The 20,494-nt window shown below is 42.3% G+C and overlaps 2 protein-coding genes across 4 annotated transcripts in view; one reads left to right on the forward strand and one right to left on the reverse strand.

Moving 5' to 3' along the window:
* The window catches only part of Slc39a10 (solute carrier family 39 member 10), a 125,922-nt gene extending 111,478 nt beyond the window's left edge, over positions 1-14,444 (forward strand). For all 3 annotated transcript variants that reach the window (XM_052749443.1, XM_052749442.1, XM_052749444.1), the window contains 5 exons: positions 3,744-3,864; positions 5,019-5,387; positions 6,212-6,292; positions 9,850-10,040; positions 12,751-14,444. In XM_052749443.1, the coding sequence (XP_052605403.1) occupies positions 3,744-3,864; positions 5,019-5,387; positions 6,212-6,292; positions 9,850-10,040; positions 12,751-12,909 (921 nt within the window). In that variant the 3' untranslated portion in view covers positions 12,910-14,444. The remainder of the gene's footprint in view (positions 1-3,743; positions 3,865-5,018; positions 5,388-6,211; positions 6,293-9,849; positions 10,041-12,750) is intronic.
* Positions 14,445-15,433: 989 nt separating this feature from the next.
* The window catches only part of Dnah7 (dynein axonemal heavy chain 7), a 260,952-nt gene continuing 255,891 nt past the window's right edge, over positions 15,434-20,494 (reverse strand). Inside the window, exon 65 of the mRNA XM_052749441.1 lies at positions 15,434-15,744. Coding sequence (XP_052605401.1) covers positions 15,538-15,744 — 207 coding nt within the window. The 3' untranslated portion in view covers positions 15,434-15,537. The remainder of the gene's footprint in view (positions 15,745-20,494) is intronic.

The following is a 20,494-nucleotide window of genomic DNA, read 5'->3' on the forward strand; positions in this document are numbered from 1 at the left end:
CACTCACCTCACACCTCCTACAGAAATCAGAGACCTGAGAGCCTAAAACTGTTAGGAGGAAACAAGGGAAACATTTCAAGTTATTGCTCTAAACTGTGATTTTTTTTTTAAGTATGATACTCGAAATACAAGAAATAAAAGCAAAAATTGATTAGTGGTGTTACAGTAAATGTAAAAGCCTCCCACACAGCACAGGAAACAGCCTACAGAACAGGAGAAAATCTGAAAATGATCATCTAATGGGACTGATGTCCTGAATAAGGAACTGAAAAGCACTTAGAGACACTTAAGCCAGATAGGCATGTATGTTGGACACAGTCAACATTACTAATCAGCAGATACAAGCCGGAATTACAGTGAAAGCCAGGGGTAGAGGCTTGCTCCTGAGGTGCCTCCCCAGCAGTGTCAAAACAAACAAAAAACCCGCAATAAGAAATCTCTCCAGTAGTAACTAATGACCAAAAAAATAAATAAAATAAAAAGAGAAGAAGGAGGGTGGGGGAGGGGAGGAAGGAATTTAAAGATAACAAGTGAGGACGTGGAGAAAGGGAATCTGCATACCATAGGAAGAGGTAAAAATACCGTAGCCATTATGAGAGCTGTCTGTAGGTTCCTCAGAAAATTAAAAATAAGCTCGCCATAAGATCCACAATCCCCCTATTAGATATGTATCCAAAGGAAGCGAAGTTAGTGTGTCACGGAAACATCTGCAAGCCACTGTTGGTGTGGTACAATAGCCAGCAAGTGGAAATAGTCTATGCATCTCTTGTCAATGGAAAACGAAATTGTAGCACACGGCACCATGGGATACCATTTGTACATGGAAAGAATGTAGACGAGTACTTGCAACAAGGTAGACGGAACTAGAGATTGCTCAAGTAAAGGGAAGTTAGGCATAGAAAGGTGGGCACTGTGTGCTCTTCCATATGAGGACTCTTAAGTTGTCTCCTGGTAGCTGAGAGTAGGATGTGGTCACCAGAGGCTGAGGATAGCAGAGGTCAGGGGTGGGGACGTATTGACCAGTGACTACTAAGTTACTGTCAGACAGGAATGACAGCTCCACTGGGCAGTCCCACAGTGGGTTGACAATAAGCAACATTAATAAAAAGCTACAAGTTTAAAACCCTACACGGGATATTCTTTCTACAAAGAGATGGTAAGTGCTTGAGATGATAATAAGCTTAACCTGCTTTAGACATGCAGTGTGTCCCTGGATTAAAATACAACAGGGCAGCCTATGGATATATAGCTTTTGTTTTTTAATTTATCATTTAATGAATAATTTTTAAATGGTAGAATTGGCCAATGATATGAATAGAATTCTCATGGAATATAAATTGCAGAGAAATACATGAAACAGCAAACAACTTCCTAAGCCTTTGAGGAAGAGGGTAGTTTATTGTGGACTGTATGCACAGTGTGTGTGAGTCCCTGGGCTCAAGCTCGAGCTACTCCAAGAAGAACAAAGTAACTGTAATGAGTTACCGTCTCACCCAGCCAAGATGGCTAGGGTCAGTACAGCGGTCTTCTACTAACAGTGTGGAACAGTGTGGCTCACAGTGTTGGTGGCAACATAAACTGCTAATTACTATGGAGAGGGGATAAAGGTTCTTCCACAAACTAAAAAATAGATCTGCCATATAATCCAGCTGTCCCACTTCTGAGTATGCCTAAAGAAAATGAAATCAGCTTATAAACAGTACCTGCATATCCAGATTTCTTGCTGCATCACTCACAGTTCCTAAAATAAGGGACCAGCCCTTATGAACGGAGAAGAAGCCAGTATAGATGCAGAAAAGAGTATTTGCAACCAAAGAAAAGTAAATCTTATCATCAAGATGCATGGGACTAGAAGTTATGGTAAGTAAACTATGCCAGACTGAGAAATACAAATCCTGCACGCTGTAGTTCAGAATACTGTAGTCTATAGTTCATGAAGATCCTGAAGAGAGGATCACAGAGGCTTTCAATCATCAATAAATGATAAAGAGGGGGAAATACTAATTGATTACCCTGCTTTGGTCAGTACATACTGGGTGCATGTTTCAAAACACCAAACTGATTTCCATCAATAGGTATAATTAACTATGGTTTTTGTTCATTTCTTTTGCTTTTTCAAGACAAGATTTCTCTATGTAGCTCTGGTTGTCCTGGAACTAACGCTCTAGACCAGGCTGGCCTCGAACTCACAGAGATCCGCCTGCCTCTGCCTCCTGAGTGCTGGGATTAAAGGCGTGCGCCACCACCACCACCTGGCAATTACTGTGTATTTTAAAAGGAAAGGATGTTTATACAGAAATAAAACAGAACAAAGTGCCAGGAAGACATGATAGCCAGTCAAGTGTTTGCCATGCAAGCAGAACCCACGTTCAGGCTTCACAACCCACATACTGGCCAGGCTAGCCTAACAGGCAAGTTCCAGGCCAGTGAGAAACCAAATACCAAAAAAAAAAAAAAAGAGGGAGCGGGAAGAAAGATGTTAGGTGGATGCCTCCTGAGGAGCAGTACCTGAGATGGACTTCTGGACTTCTGGCCTCGACAGATAGGCACCCACATGTTCATCCACATGAACACACCCACACATGCATGTCCACATACACAAAAGAAGAAAAAAAGGCCCATGACTACAGTAAAAACTATATTACAGATGTACTACATTCTGTTGGTCAAAGCCAGCCAAAAGTCTAGGCACTGGGGTAGATCCATGTCCTTAGGACTAGAGCAGAGTGCTCACACAGGGAAAGAGGAAATGGATAGTGCCTGTAATTGGAGACCGAGTCAGGCACAGCTAGCCATCTGAGCATGCACACAGCAGTTAGAGTGATCACACTCCTGACTCAGAAGCCATCCTGAAGGTGCCACTTCCAGAGAGGCCTCAACTCGTTTTCAGTGTTCTCGAGTAAATGCTTTTAAACAGACATTAGAGGAAAGCGGGAAGTCTAGTCAGTCGTCCTTACTGATGGTTAGTGACAAAGTACGCCGGAAAAGCCACACTGCGGAGTCAGGAGAAGAATTCAAGCCCAGGTGCAGCCGTTTGTACGTTCAGTAGTTGAGGATGAAATTATATTCAGTGTCTGCTCAGAGCGTCACAAGAAAGAAGGCTTGTTTTTATTTCCAAGCTGTTCAGAATCCGTGGTTGTCATGTGTCACCCCACTAAATCCTCATGGTTGCTTCCGTTTTGCAGGTCAGTTGTTGTGTGCTCTGGGTTAATAAACTTAGGCTTGCCCATCAGAAACAGGCTGCAGTTGAGAGATCCAGCTTAGGCTTGACTTTGCATTGCGCCACACCCGTTGTAGTGAGAAAATAAGCATGAAAATTAGGAAACTGTTTCTGCTACTTGATAGTACTACAGAGGTACCATACACAGTATTTCACCTGGCATTGGGATGTGTAATATTGGGTTGTGTAATAGTTTAGTGCTGTGCATTCTGTTCTCAAAAGAGATGAGTTGAGCCAGTGAGATGAGTTGGTGGGTAAAGGAGCTTGTGGCTAAGCCTGATGACCTGAGTTTTATACGGTAGAAGGAGAGTCCCCCAATTTACCCTCTGACCTCCACACACATATTATGGCATGCATATAAACACACAGACTGGACATTAAATAAAAATGTAGTGGTCAATTAAAAAAAAAACCATGTATAGTGTTAACAACAATTGCCTGCAAATGGGTGTTAGTAAGGGTATATTATTACTAGTTATTGCTGTGGATTTTACACTAATACCAGTTGTTTTCCCTCCTACAGGGCAAACAGAAATGGTTTATGAAGCAGAGCACAGAAGAATCGGCTATCGGAAGGAAGCTTTCAGATCATAAGATAAACAGCACACCGGACGCTGACTGGCTCCAACTCAAGCCGCTTGCTGGTAGCCAACAATTCCAATGAGAAACTTAAAATAGAAAAGTTGAATAATTGTTTCCATGCAGTGTGTTTGAAATTTCTTTTCTTTGTGGTTTTCCTAATGTGTTCTTCCTTAAATGTGAGTGTGTCTTGTAATTTTATTCATTTTTACTTCAGTTAATTCCAGTGCTGCTCATGCTGTGGACTAGCTATATTAGAAGCAAGGAAAACTTACACTTCATAATTTAAAAATACAGGAGTGAAACCAAAAAAAATCAGTATGATGACACTCACCCATAATCTCAGCATCAGGGAGGCTGGGGCAGGAAGATCTTCAGTTGAAGTCCAGCCTAGGCTACTTAGCAAGGCTACTCTGTTTCAGTATATCAAAAAGAAGAAGTTAAATGCTAAGCCATTCTTTGTCACAACCAGAACAACCCCCAAAATGAGACAGTCTTCTGTGATAGTGTTAGCTAGATAGTGCCATCCCCCTGTCTCGGCCTTGCTGGTGCTGGGTTTGCAGGTATGGATTACCGTCCCCTCGAGGGGTACTATTTCTTGACAGTATACAGTCTCCTTTATATGCGTTGGCTATAGAAGAAAAAGGAAAAGTCGCCTCTAGTTAGAGGAGAGTGTCTTCCCCTTGTGTTGAAAATCGACAGGTTCGGCTTCTAACAGAACGAAGAAGCTCAGACAGTTTTCAGAGAAAAAGCAAAGATTTTCTTAACGCAGTGTATCAGTTACATTTCGGGTTCTCTTTCCCTCAGTGTGTCAGGGATTATCAGCATGGATGGCAGCCTTCCCTGGCTGTGGACTCTCCCGAAAGACAGTTATTCAGATCTTTGTCATTAAAAAAGAGTGCTGGAAAGTAATTATTTTTAAATGACGTATCAGATGTCATCAGCACATTTCAACAAAGATCTCTAAGTAGGATTTTCATTGGTAGAACACATGTGTAGAGAACTTTGCCATCAGCTAACTGACTTGGGCAAGTTATTTAAATTTCAGCTGATAGACTTTAGAAAATGTCTAGTGGAATGACATCTAAAATATTTTAGGGAAACAGTCACTTGAGACTAAATGTATTCACTTAAGCGGTGCCCTTTGCCCTGCTTTCTTGCCCAATTAGCACATGTGAATACATCTGTTAGATCCGCGTTATCCTTTCTTTTAATGTAGGAACTGATGACTCGGTTGTTTCTGAAGATCGACTGAATGAGACTGAACTGACGGATTTAGAAGGCCAACAAGAATCCCCTCCTAAAAATTTCCTGAGTGTGGAGGAGGAGAAAATCATGGACCATTCTCACAGTGATGGATTACACACCATTCACGAGCATGAGATCCATGGAACTTCTCACAACCACCACGACGAGGCTAAGGCTGTGCTGAGGAAGCACAGCCACCAGCGGCACCACAAGCACTCCCATCACTCCCACGGCCCCTGCCACTCCGGCTCAGATCTGAAAGAAACAGGAATTGCCAACATTGCCTGGATGGTGATCATGGGGGACGGCATCCACAACTTCAGTGATGGGCTGGCCATTGGTGAGTGTCGGAAAGCTTGCGTCATAATTTATTCTTTGAGCAGGCTTTCCTTTTTCTACTAAGTTCCTCCTAATCTTAGGAACTATAATCCATAAGGTTAAATTTTACCTAGAATTTTTAAATGTCTTGCTATACATTATGGCTGTTTGTTTTTCTCCAAAGAATATGGTATTTGGAAGTAAAAGATGAAATTTTAGTAGTTTTTGTTTTTCTGGCACTAAACCAGTATCTGTAGTATAGTTCTTAAATAGCTTGCTTTCTCTTTAAAGTGCAGTGACCTCACTGCCTCTTTAACATCGCATTTCATATGCATAGACACACCCACAAGAGACTAGTGTAATGTCAGCCTTGGATTTAATAAAGTTTTCACAGCTTTGGAAAAGTGAAGAAAAGTTTCATATTAAAAACCTACCATAGCAAATTCACATACTGTAGAATGTATATGAACTGTGTATGCTGTTGCTGTAATGTAAACTAGTGACTGATTTAAAACATTAACTGTGACCAGGACATAGTTCTTCTTGGGATCTAAATTTTATTAATCAGAAATAGGCTTTGGTTTCTTTCAGAAAGCAGAAAGTGTATTTTTTTATAACATAGTATTTATACCCATAGTAGCTGTTGATAATAAAGAATACAGACTTCTGCTAGTGGAATGAGATCTTATATACCAGTGTATGTTCAAAAGCTGTGATGTATAATGTGGGTGAATAACATAGAGTATGAAATTAATTTGGGTAGAAGGAACATCTCACAAACAAGAGTGGGAGAACCAGGAGCCCTGAACCTCACTTACTGTTCGCTGTGTTCATGATCCTTTCCAGGGGCAGCTTTTAGTGCTGGATTGACGGGAGGAATCAGTACTTCAATAGCCGTCTTCTGTCATGAGCTGCCACATGAATTAGGTATGAGCCTCACATTCCTGCCGGCTTTCATCACATCTAGGCCTTCTTCAGCTGTAAAGTGCATTAAAGTAGAAATGTTGAGAGAGAATCTATTGGCAGGTGGAGAGTGCTGTTGACGGCCAAGTGCATCCCAGTATAAGACTGAAAGTACCTACTTCGTCAGAGAAGCTAGGTTGATGATCATAAAAGTGTTTCTCAGATGCCTGATTATGGCATTAGCTCCTTTCTATTTCATTTCATTTATCATATACATTATATTTTCTTTTGTTTGTTTGCTTTTGGTTTTTCAAAACAGGATTTCTCTGTGTAGCTTTGGAGCCTATCTTGGAACTCACAACTCACAGAGATCCGCCTGCCTCTGCCTCCTGAGTGCTGGGATTAAAGGCATGTGCCACCGCCACCGAGCACATTATATTTTCTTGAAGATGCAGGGTAAAGTTTGCTACTACATAATTGAAAATTGAACTGCAGGAACCTAAGACAATGATTTCTTCACAGATGATGGAGAGATCACATTGTTGTCCAAACAGTAACCAGAATGTTATTAGACTTTAGACTTGGATGCATGGATGGTTATTAGAGAAACTGGAAAGTGGTCCTGACTCTCACTGACGGGCTCTAGAATAATCATTAACTTCTAATCCTTTCTTTCTTCAACTATAAAGTTAGGTGTTTGGACAGATTTGTGTGTGTGTGTCTGTGTGTGTGTTATTATTCTTACATGATTTTAATAAAGTAGAGCCCTCAAAATACTTTTTTTCCCTATTTTTTTAATGTTTTCTTGCTCATAGTGTGTACTATAATTCCAGTATCCAAAATATTTTGTGCAGGTTCTTATTTTCCTGTTCTCTTCAGTTTCTCTGTCTTGTGGGTGGATAATCATTGTCTTATGTTTATTTTATAATTGTTATTACATATTCTAAAAACAAAGATTTGGGAATTTGTTTTGTTTTGGTGAGACAGGATCTCACCATTTTGCCCTGGAACTTGCTGTGTAGACAAGGCTAGTCTCAAACTTGTGTCCATCCTGCCTCACCTCCCAAGTGTTGGGATTAGAGGCATGTACCACTATGCCTGGCCCAAACTCCCCTACTGATTCTGAGCCGTGTGTTTTGGCATCAAGACACTCACCAATGGCCAGCCCATCACTGAAGTTGTGGATGCCGTCCCCCATGATCACCATCCAGGCAATGTTGGCAATTCCTGTTTCTTTCAGATCTGAGCCGGAGTGGCAGGGGCCGTGGGAGTGATGGGAGTGCTTGTGGTGCCGCTGGTGGCTGTGCTTCCTTGGTTTAGCCACATGCCCAAAACAGCGGTATTGAGAAAAGGACAGATGTGCAAATCACGTAGCTTAGTGTCTCCATATATATTGAAGTTTATTTTCAGCAAAAGTACAAAGAAAATTCCAGACAGGGCTCAGCAAATGATGCTTCAATATAGGATGTTTACTTGACAAAAACAGAAGCTGTCAGAAGTGTTGTGATTCACACCTCACACCATGAACAAAATTAACTCAAAATAAGCTGTTAGTCCACACAGTGTCTCTGTGTCTGGGTTAGTAGACTCTTCTTAGGCACATTATTAAATACATAACCTATTAAGAAAATAAAACAGACATTGTTTAGAGAGTGAGAAAAAAGCCACAGACTGAAAATTTGGAAGACATGTATTTATAAAAGGCCTTTAGTAACACAATATTAAAGACTTCTCCACTTAGTGACAGGGAACCTCTTCCAACCCCACCCCATCCCCCCAAAAAAATGAGACAAAGATTTGAACAGATATTTACTAAAGAAGACAGTAGATAAATGTGAAATTTCAGTTCCTGGGTTTGTTACATGCTGTCAAGGATGTGAACAACTGTAGTCTTATATTTGGTAGGGATGGCTTTACTCAAAAGAATTGAAAAGTTGAGTTGATACAAAAGCCTGTTTACTGTGTACAGTGAGTTCATAATTGCCCCAAATGATAAGTAACCCAAATGCCTTTCAGATGGTGAATAAAGCATTATTTGTCTATGAGATGAATATTGCTGAACAATAAAAGTAATTTCCTGATACGTAGAGCGGTGTATTATGGCAAGTGATAAAAACCCAGACCCCAAAAATGCATGTTGTTTGACTCCATTCATATGATATTTATTATGGAAAAGACAGAACACAAACATAACAACACAAAGCGAGTTGCTTGCTGTGTTAGTGGTGCAGGGCCCAGGGGCACTCGGGAACTAATAGAACAGTTCTAGAGTTTGTTAGTAGTTGTGATTACATGGTATGTGTGTTGACAAAGATCTGTAGACCTCTGCATCAGAGAAAACAAGAGCGAGTTTTCACATAAAGAGACAGTTTCAATATAAACTAAGTACCGGCTAAGTTGAGAGAGAGAGAGAGAGAGCCCAAGAGATTGAGACAACTCAAGTGTGCATGCTTTAAGAAAACAACAGTTGTACACACCACTGGGTGGATATGATCTTCTCAAGGCACAGAGCAGCTATGTCTTATTTTTGTAGAAATTAAGTAAAAACAATTCCTTCTGAAGGATTCAGAGTTGAGGGTCAGCTTGAGCTGCCTGAGATCCTGTCTCAACAAACACACACCCTCTGGATCTTGACTAGTTAATTCACCCTCCTAGTTACTCAAGAGGGAAGTAGATCATGCCACGCTCTGTGTGGTAGCAGGGAAGATGGCGTTAGTGCAGTCTGTCCTTCTGCCTGTGTTCATTAAGTTCATGAAGTATTAGATCATGCTGCTTCCTGAGCCACACTGCCGTAACTAAAGGAAGCGATGTCCTTCCTAACCAACCTGAAGGACACATGAGAAGCCTCCTTCTCTAATACCTGCTGAAAGGTGTCCCTTTGTTGTGACACAGTTGGTACAGGGTGAATTACAGCAAAAACAGAAGAAATTGGTGGAGAAAGAAGTGAGGTAGCTCTTTCCAAACAGGAACATACAGAAGACTGGACAAAATTAAACCACACCCCAGGGAAGAAGAGAGCCAGCCAGTGCAGGACTCCGCAGGATGGTCAGGAAACAGCTGTACCAGTTAATTTTCTGTCAGCTTGACACACGCGGTAGTCATCTGAGAAGAGGGAACCCCGACGGAGAAAATGCCTCCGTGAGATCCGGCTGTTGGACATTTTCTTCTCTGTCTGTCTGTCTGTCTGTCTGTCTGTCTGTCTCCTTTCTTAAGATAGGGTTTTCTGGGTATCCCTGGCTGACCTGGAACTATCTCCATGACCAGTTGGCCTCGAACTCAGAGATCCACTTGTCTCTCCCTCCCCAGTACTGAGGTTACAGCCGTGCACCCCCACACCTGGCCTTTTAACTGGCTTTGTATATACAGTTGGTTGGCTCATCACATACATACAGACTTAGGGAACTGTACCACACACAGGATTGTAGAATAATTCTATCACCTCTACGACTTTTGTGCTGCTGTGTTGTTAATGATGTATGTTTATAATGCATTCTTAATTTTCTTATTAATAGTTTCCTCTACTCAGAATTGTACTTTCAAATCCTGTGGTTTTAAATTCCCGCATGATGTCTGAATTGCAGGTGATTTTGCAGTTCTTCTGAAAGCAGGCATGACTGTAAAGCAAGCGATTGTGTACAACCTGCTCTCAGCCATGATGGCTTACATCGGGATGCTCATCGGCACGGCTGTGGGTCAGTATGCCAACAACATCACACTCTGGATCTTCGCCATCACAGCAGGCATGTTCCTCTATGTGGCCTTGGTGGACATGGTAAGATGCTTTCAGTATCTTTTTCTGTTATACTAAACTTGCAAATAGAATGCAGCTTCCAGAAATGGAAGACACCTTTGGAAGTGGTTGGAAACTTCAGTTTTTTTAAAGACTGTGACAATGTAAATAATAGTCAGGGAAAGGCATTTACCTTACAAAGATTTCTTGGAGATGCTGAAAATTTCTAACCAGCTAATGTCACAACTCAAGTAATAGCAGTATTTAGAGATATAAGTAAAGAATTCTCTCTGAAGACCTTGTGATGTTGGGTGGGACATCTTGTCACTGTTTACAGAATCTTTTGAGGCCCTTCGTGGCCATGAAGAAGGAAGGGTTCTGTGCACATGCTGGTCTTTGTATCTGACTTCAGCCTGATTGTGGCAGCAGCTGTTTCATTTTCATTTACTCCAGGATTCCAGATCCGTTGACAGTTCTTCTCTGGGGTTGTCGGGTTCTGGAGGTTTCATTTTACCTTGTAACTAGACACTCTTTGACCTTTCTTCCTGGCAGGGTTCCTCACACAGTCTCAAACTCCAGTCCCGTCTAAGAAGAGTGCCCCTCAGTCCTTACACCGACCTGCAGGTTTTTGCCTGCAGGCTTGTGTAACCCTCGAGCACTGTGCTCGCTTCACCCTTTCCTGACCCTGCGTCGTTTCCTCTTTCTGTGCCATCGAGAACTCTCCGAGGGGAGGAGCTCCTGCTTCCTGCAGCCCCTCTGTGCCTGGCTTCTCACGTCTCAGGCAGCCTGTGCGCACCGTGAGCCTGCTCCTCGGGTAGAGCCCGTGAGTCCCCGCTGTGCTTCCTCTCCTTGGCACTGGTGTCTTCCGCTGTGGGTAGCACACTGAGCACTTGACTTCATTTCTCAAGCTACTGCGTCGCCCACACGGAGACAGCCCCAGAGGGACAGCATTATTGTCACTATTATTAGTTGTCATCTGCCACTGTGAATGAAGATGCTCTGATCCTTGTACTAGGAAGCTAAAGATCAGAAAAAAATTTACAGTACGAATTTGTGGGTTTTTTAATAATGTTTTTGTTTATTCTTTGATAATTTTATACAGTATATTTTGAACCTCTCCCAAACTCCTCCCTGCTTCTCCCCAGCTTGGTTCAGTCATGCGCTGTATTTGGAACTACAGAGACGCTGACTGAGAGGGGCGTCATTGTGTTTCTTCTAACAGGAAATCTGGGCTGAGTGTGAAAGGGTTGCAAGGGTTTATTGGCAGCAAGAGGAACGGGTTCATGAACCTCAGTCGGGATAACAGAACTCTTCCGACCACTAGTTCTCCTCGGGGGAGCGTGCTCCGGGGACGTAATAGGTGGTGACGTCATCGTACAGTAAGCACGTGTGCTCCGGGGACATAATAGGAGGTGACGTCATTGTGCAGTAAGCACGTGTGCTCCGGGGACATAATAGGAGGTGACGTCATCGTGCAGTAAGCACGTGTGCTCCGGGGACATAATAGGAGGTGACGTCATCGTACAGTAAGCATGTGTGCTCCGGGGACATAATAGGAGGTGACGTCATCATACAGTAAGCACGCAGACAAGAACAGACCCTCTGACGTTGACAGACGGCAATAAGCTCCCTGCATATATTTTCTAGCATATTATTAACACAAAATGACACTTTTTCTAACTAGCAGAAAAAAATTACTTAAAGACAATATCCAGGGCCATTGAGAACTGGGCAGGTAAAGGCACTTACCGCCAAACCTGGTGACCCGAGCTCCCTGGTGCAACTCTTGGGAACACCCCGAGTTCTCAGGGTAGATGCAGAGAACCACACTTACTGCAAGTTGCCCTCTGACCTCCACAGTGCACTGTCTGTCTGTCTGTCTGTCTTTCTCTGTGTCTGTCTGTCTGTCTCTCTCTCTCTCTCACACACACACACACACACTCTCTCTCACTCACAATAAGTAAATGAAATACATTCTAATTTAAACATTTTAAAATGATAATGTACATATGTCACTTGTGAATTAACAAAAACCCTGAGAAGGCTACAGCAGTAAAGTAACATGACCACATTTGTATTTTAGAAAGGCTGCCCTGACTGTAGTGAAGATTACTTACAGCCATTGGAAGCCAGTCGGGCAGGTATTGGCATTATGTAGAGTCTCTGCTTGAGGTTCCTAAAGGAGCCTCATGGAAATGTCTGCTTAGGGGACTTTGGGCAGTGCTGTTTGCTGACTACTATGGAAATAATTTTTAATTGAGAGAGAGAGACATAGAGAGAGACAGACACTTATGTTCATCCCAAACAAGGGCGTGTGTGTGTGTGTGTGTGTGTGTGTGTGTCTTACGTTCATCCCAAACAAGGGTCCTTAAGAATGCCAGGCAGGCTGTACCCCAGAGCTTCACCTCCAGCCTCTCCTGTGAATATGCATAGGTGCTGTATCCCAGTAGATGCTGGTCGGCTCTTTACTGTGCTTATGGCGGTTGTGTTGGCGTTCAGAATAAAATTTGAGTGGCAGAGACCCAGCATTATTCTAGTCCCACATACAGGAGTCCAGAGTACATTCCTGGGAGATGTTCTGTGTATTGTTTATTGTTTATTCAATATTAGGGGAAGTTAGAAGGAAACGTTTTTATAACAATAAAAACTTATAGGCAGGAAGAGAAACAATGTAATAAGATCAGTCTTACTAGAAGTAGACAGAGAAGCTTCAGTCTGTGTTTTAAATGCCTTGTTAACACCTGTCTTCCAGCTCCCGGAAATGCTTCACGGTGACGGCGACAACGAAGAGCATGGCTTCTGTCCAGTGGGGCAGTTCGTTCTTCAGAATTTAGGATTGCTGTTTGGATTTGCCATCATGCTGGTGATCGCCCTTTATGAAGACAAAATTGTGTTTGACATCCAGTTCTGACCATTCCCAGGTTGATTGCGAGAATGTTCGTGCAGCTTGCCTCTGTTCCTTGTCCTGTATGCACATTGCTCAGGGAATTCAGTGGCCTGCACTACTCACAGGTTCCGTAGAGTTGAGCCTAACCGTGAAAGACTGGTGCTCAGTGCTGTTTTCTCTGCATGAATGGATCCTTTAAAAACAAAGTTTGTGATAAAGACAGGAGAAAATGGGACTCCATGAACCAATGTCGATAGCAGTTTAAGACTTTACAAAAGAGAGAATCATATAAAACACTAGTCTTTTTATTAGTAGAAACTTCTGTGGCTATGCAGAAATAGAAATTAAACCAAAAAATCATTTAAACTTTAAAAATATTTTAAATGGACTCTGAGCAGACATTTTTGTGTGTATGCTAAGAATGAATTTTAGTGTCCTTTAATTCAGCTACATATATACATATGGGGTTAATAGGGATCAACTTGACCCAACTTTGAAACTGTATAAAGTCGACTTTAGGAACTAGAGGGACACCCAGGCTGCGTTAGAGTATGGATTTAGCATTGGGAAAAGCCCGTATTCTTGAATCTAGAGTTACTATTTTTGTATATATTTGCATAGTGTTCAAACTTGCAGCCTAAACTACTGAAATTTGTGATTGTATGTTTGTGTGAACTTCAGTTTAATGAAAGATTCTTAATGGTTCTTTGCATTACTATACTTGGTGTTGGGGTTATTTTCTTTTTTAACTTTGTTTTTATTTTTGGGGGTGAGTCAGAGCATGTAGTCAGATACCTTTTTCTTAAAATTACCATTCTAGAAAATATCAAAGATGTGGTGTTCCATTTGCCTAGCACCAACTAGGTTGATGGGAAAATTTTAAGTTCTGAGTGTTCACGTTACTTTACTAGTTTGGCATTGGCACTCAGAGCACATGCCGTGGCAGGCAGTAAAATCTCAGTTTGCCATGCCTGTAGCCTGTATATAAAACGTCAGCTAAACAGTCACTGCGCTGGTACCATGGCTGCCGTGGTCCCATGTCCATGACTAAGCCAAAATCACTTTATCATTTTGTGCCAAGATACACTGCTGGTGCCTGATAGGGATAGTCTGTGTGGGGGTGCCTGCTCTCACGCCGTGGTGAAGGGATGTGTGAGGAGTGTAAGTCGTGTTCAGCCTGAGCTACTGGGACTCGGGAACTTGTAGACTAGTCATGTGCATCTTTCTGTTTAGACCTCCTGCTGCTCACTCTTCACTTTCGGAAGTGAACTGTGTCTCAACCGTGCGCAGCCAGCTTTAACGCTTGGCAGCCAGGATTGCCCTGGAAAAAAACAAACTGTAAGAGCCAAACCCTGTCCGTTCCATTTTAAATGATTTCATTCAGTCCTTTTCCCAGTTCTTTTAGTCTGTGAATTTTTTAAGACAAAAACAAAAATTTGAGAGCAGCACATGCATCAAGGTGTTAGATAATCACCAGTATTCCTTAGTTGTGTTCTAAGCGAGGGTTCCCTAGGTGTTATTACTTCTGTAATCTAGGCTTGAATTAGAGCAGTTGTCTTTTTCCGAGCCCTCCTTGAAGTAGTGGTTTTGTGCACGTTTTCAGCCCTGGGTACAGCTGGGACAGTCTGGCCTTTCACCTCCTTGCCTGGCCCTTTGAGCAACCTTGCTGGAAGGGGCCAGTGTACTGAGTACTGCCAACTTCAAGTGACTTGGATATTTTGCTTTCAAAACCAAGATACATTTCTAGTTCATATTTGAGTTTTACACCCAAGGAGGATTGTGCATTCCAGCATTAAATCTGCTTCATTTAAAACAACAGCTGGAATAGACTCCCATTCTAAAAGGCCTCATTTACAGCTGATCAACGGTTATGCTCACAGTATATAAAGTTTGTCTTTATTTGCTAGACCTTCTTAACCGTGTAGGAAAGCTTTAACAGTTGCTGCTAGTATTTGGATAGGGTTCCACCAGTGTTTGGTTTTGACGTCGTTTTAATGTATAATTTCAGGTCTCACTAGACAATCCTAATTCCACTACATTTCTGTTTGGCTCCAACATTCCACTTCGCTGACCAGTCCAGTTTTAACAGATGCTTGTTGGAGGTCACCAATGTTACTTGTACAATGCTGTCGCCATGTGACATTCGTATGGATTTTGGTGTTATATCACATTGCATTCAATCAGCTATGATTATGCTTAGAAATACTTTAGTAGCTAGGTGCAGTGTGACCCTTTTCCATTAACAGTAAGTCAGTGGCTTAAATGTGATTATGGTCCTGCAAGGTGATACTTGCTAAAATATCTAAACATTTTTTGTTGTAACTGAATCATTTTTTTTAAATTTATAAAGCTGGAAGTAATCAAATGCTGTTTTTTCATTGTCAACAGTGGTGTGTCATTTTATATACGTTCCTGATGCTTACGGAACTCTCCCAAAATAAAGTTATTCAAAAAGAGAAAGAAAGTGCACTGGAGTTTTTTCAGTCTGTCTCAGAACATTAAGTATGAATTCTCATGGTACTTTAAAAAGGCCAGAATATAGTCATAATTAAGAATGTTAGTTCAGTTTATTTAAGCCAAAACAAAATCTAAAAATACAATGTGTTCTACTCGGTCTAACAAGAAGTAGGAGGAGGTGGTGCCACCTTCGGATCACGAGTTCAGTTGGCACAGCAGCGCGACGCCCCGTCCGATCCAGTGCTCCTTGGGGTGGTCGGAGGGGAGTGTCATGGCAATCACGAAGTTGGTGGAGTGGCCCGTGGTGGACAGAGTGCCTCTCCTCTCACTCGTCTTGTACAACGGAGCCACGTAGCTCGGCCGCTCGGGGATGTCTGACCTCTTACAGGGTTTCAGCCACATCTGGAAGAAAGTGCAAACGCCTCTCTAAGTCAGAGCTGTTAGACCGGCACATAGTCGTCCCAGAGGAAAGGTACATCTAAAACTCTGTGCCCCAGGTAGATCTTGTCAACAGCAAAATGGTTGCTCAACTATGAAGACTACAGAATGAGCAGGAAACAGTTCACCTCTGTTAGAAACATACTGCCCACTCACTTTTTTAGCTGCTGTTTGGCTTAAGTGAGTTTATTGTGCTGGCCTGGGAAATGTTACCCCTTTTCCTCTTTTTCTGTAGAGAAAATATTCTTGGTGAACTTTAAATTATGACCCATATTTATGTCGGAGCTGCCTGTGTAGTGGCTTTTCAGCAGTTTGTATGTAAAATGTTTTTACAGTAAACAATGTATAAGAAATTGCATTGTGCCATCATGAAGGCACTAATATTAAAAACATATTACCTACTGTGTGTCACCTCTTCCCTGAGGGTGATTTCTGGTGCTTTTAATTACAAAACAAAATTTGATAGGTTTTCAAAGAAATGTATCACTATTTACGCTCAGAATCATAATGGCTTATTTATTTAAAACTAATAACAAATTCTGAAAAGTTTTTTTGGGGCAATAGTTACCTAACAAAATCACCATAAATACCATGTATACTATGCATACTGTGCTGTGGGCCAGGCAAGATGGTTCAGTAGCGGCACCTAGTGACTCATCTACTCCTCCACAAGAACTAAACAAGCCTGTGAAGCTGCAGCCTGAGTTGAGTAACCTTGGGAAAACACTGGAATTCAGTATCAGAAAACAAAATCCTTGCACAGTCCAGATCGCAGCAAGGCAAGAGAAAATAGTCCATCTGCGGCCTAGTTCCGCAGCTCTGGGAGGGGCTCACCTCCAGCAAATACTCAGCTCAAACAAGCACTGAGTTCCCAGGTCCTTCTGGGTGCACAGCCTTAAGAGATTAGGGGCCTGAAATCCACACATATTGGCTCCCTCCCCCCCCATGCCCCAGGAGACCCCCAGGGTGCTGTAGCCAACAGCCAGCCTAAGAAGGGACCTCATTGGCTGGATTGCTCTAAGGATCGAAAACCTTCACATACTCCCATCTCTGGAACCCCACATTCTCTACATTTGCTTAGCAGGAGGATTGCTCACCAGGCAAACTGAGATTACTACATGGTGATGAACAGGTGTGATGCAGAGGGAGCCAAGGGTCTCCTCCACAAGAACCAGGGTTGTGATGTGAGCTCTGTGATAGGGATGATGCTTTAGAGGGGTGAAAAAGATTCCACTGCCTCCCTGCCTGCATAGTTAGAGCCAGGGAGATAGTTCTCTGTCTTAGAAATGTACACCTGGGGACCCGCTGGGGGGTAGGGAGCTATCTGAGGTTCGAGTGCTGGGGAGGCGCATCCCACTGCACTTGCCCTGGGCCCTGCATCAGTTACCTCTCACTTGTCTGGTCACACACTGCTGACAAGGAGGGGTGAGCACTCCAGAGGGTGGAGGGAATGCTCTGTCACTCCCTGTGAAGCACCTGGACCCCTCCAGGGTCTAATCAAAAGACAGTGCTCAGACCCTTCACCATGGCTGCAGTAGCCAAGACTAGAGCCCATGAAATAACAGAACCAGCATCAACAGTGCCCAAGAAGCCCCACTACTGGGTGAGGACCATCACTCCTCCTATACAAGGAACCATATAGGGTGCATATCATTCATTCTGCTACATACTTCACACCTGCTTGAACTGTTAGTGTCCCACTCATGGGTAATCCATAAGCAGGGGGGTCTGACTCAAGTCTGTGCTCTGTCCAAACTTAACCACAAAGAAATCACAAGATTATGCTGCAGTACCCAGAGTACCCAGCTGGAAATGAACTCAGCATAGCATAATGAACTGACACTCCAAGACACATCTTTAAGAGAAAGTCATATTCTAGGAAGGCTATCCCATATAAGTGGTAGAGATATCCATTTCAATAGATGCACAGATTTCAACATATAAAAACAAGAAGTAGTCTAAATATTTTAAAACAATACTTCTAAAAAATAACTCCCTAGTAACAGATTCCAAAGATACTGCTGTTGATGAGGTACCTGACAGATTCAAAAGAATGATTATTAAAACACTTAGTGAGAGGGCTGGGGTGTGGGTAAGACATCAGCACAATGTTTTCCTAGCAGTGAGAGAGCTGGGGTGTGGGTGAGTCATCGGCATAGTGTTTTTCTAGCATGCATAAAGCCCTGGGTTCAATCCTCAACACCACACAAAGCCAGGCATGGTGGCATAGACCTAGATTTTAGAAGATGGAGTTAGGAGACTCGGGAATTCGAGAGTTCAAGGCCACCTTGAGCTGTATGAAACAAAGAAGGAAAAAACCTGAACAACAAATGAGACCCAAGAAGATACACACAAAAAACAAATTAGGAAGACAATGCAGATATGAACGAGGAACTCATTGAACAAAGGATTGCTGTGAGTTCAAGGCCACCCTGGACTACAGATTAAGATGATTTCTCAAAGTCAAACAACATGCAGCTGCAAGTCTCCAAATCAGACTCGCTTAAGCAGATACACTAAGAATATTGGTCTTTCAGAATATCTTACTCATAAAAAAAATAATAAATGAAAGGGAACAAGACAGTGAGAAAAAAAACTGCAGGATCTTTGTAGTACTACTAAAAGATCAAATGCCTGCAGAATTGGCATACTTAAAGGAGAAAAAAAAATAAAGACTGAGGACACAGAAAAATCTATTCAATAAAATAAGAGCAGAAAGTTTCCCTAGTCTTTGAAAAACGCATGCATTCAAGTATAGGAAGTCTGAGATCCCCAAATAGCCATGGCCAGAAAAGATCCTCACAACACATTATAGTCGAAATGCCAAAAGTGTATAAAGTAGATGTGTGTGTGTGTGTGTGTGTGTGTGTGTGTGTGTGTGTGTGTGTGTGTGTTATGTGTCCACATGTGCAGCTGTGCATGCCTAGAGGGGCTGGAAGGACATTAGATATATTCCTTTGTTGGACCCCACTTTGGCTTTTGAAGCAAGGCCCATCACTTGACCTTGAAAGTTCACTGCAGGCTGGCCAGCATGCTCCTGGGTCTGTCTCCAACATGGTTGCAGATATGTGCCCTACCTGGGGCTTTACCTAGGTGCTGGGATTTGAACTCTGGCCTTCCTGCTTTCACAGCAAGTACTCTTACCCATGAAGCCATCTCATCACTCCCAGAAGTAGTTTTAAAACCTGCAAGGGGAAAGCACCAAATCACACTGAAGGGCAACCTTAGTGGACTGCCAACAGAATTCTCAGCAGAAACCCGATGGTCTGGAGGACATGAGATAACATATTTGAGTCTTGAAGAAAGTGATTGCTAGCCGAGCTTCCTATTTCTAGCAAGGCTGTCCTTTAGAATTACCAGAACACAGTCCAAGATTCCTGTGAGGAGAATTCCATGTGCTTCTGAGAAAATACCAAGAAATCAAGACAAGAGTCTTGTGACCTCAGCTTCTTCAAAACATGGAATTGCTTTTGGAATGTGTTTTCATGCTCCTCCCAGATGTAGCAGGTAGGAGTGAGTTCACTTCAGATAATTCATTACAACTGGCTATTGTCATTTACTTGGATGCCTCTATGGATAAACAGGTTTTTGCCATGTGCAGCTTGCCCTCGTGAGTGTACACTTCACTAGTGTGACTCTTGGTCCTCAGAGTATAAACTGTCTGATGCTCTGAATAAAGTTGGCTGTCACATGAGACTTTAGTCCACCTCATTTATCGGCTCCATACTCTCAGGTCCTGCTGCCTCTAGAGAGGTAAACAAGAATGCAGAAGCTAAAAGACCTTCCAAGATAAATAAAAACTAAGATCCTTTATGACCACCAGACTAACCTTCATACAGATGCTTTCAAAAGAACCCTACACCCAGAAGTAAAAGAAAAGAGAATCATCATGAGCACATAAACTATACATTCCACTGTGAAGAGTAGGTACACAAATGAGAAATCTAAAACATCAAAGTATCAACACAGAGATGACTATAAATAAGGCAGGAAGAATCAAACAATACCCTAAACAGAAGAAAACAGAAACCATGACAGGCATTCCACACCCTTCATAACTCTGAATGAATGTGGCCTTAATTCTCCAGTTAAGTGATATAGATTATTGATGAATTAAAAACCAGACCCAAAATATGCTGCCCACAGAAAACCTATGTCAACCAAAAAGACATACAGACTTAAAGAAATTGTGGAAAATCATATCCCAAGCCAACAGAGTTCAAAACCAAGAATGGGTCGTTATATATGACAATTTAGACTTTAAGACGAAGAAAATAAAAAGAGACCAAGGTCACTGCCTAACAATCAAGGAATCACTTCATCAAGAAGATGTATTATTTATAAATATACATGCATATACCAACAATACCCAATTTTATGTGCGTTAGTGTTTTGCCTGCATGTATATCTGTGTGAGGATGTCAGATCTTGGCATTACAGACACTTGTGAGCTTCCATGTGGGTGTTGGGAATTGAACCTGGGTCCTCTGGAAGAGCAGTCAGTGCTCTTAACCACTGAGCCATCATCTATCCAGCAAAATTTATTTTTATTTTATGTTGTACCCAACTTTATAAAACAACACTGCTAGATAAAAAGGGAGCATGGACTCCAGTACACTGGCGGGGGGTATCAGTACCCCTGCTCACCAATGGACACTCATCCGGATGAAGCACCTACGCAGAAAAATCAGTTCATCGACACAGCAGGTAAATG

The sequence above is a fragment of the Peromyscus californicus genome, unplaced genomic scaffold (genome assembly GCF_007827085.1).
Source record: "Peromyscus californicus insignis strain IS unplaced genomic scaffold, ASM782708v3 Scaffold_21__1_contigs__length_65335640, whole genome shotgun sequence".
NCBI lineage: Eukaryota > Metazoa > Chordata > Mammalia > Rodentia > Cricetidae > Peromyscus > Peromyscus californicus.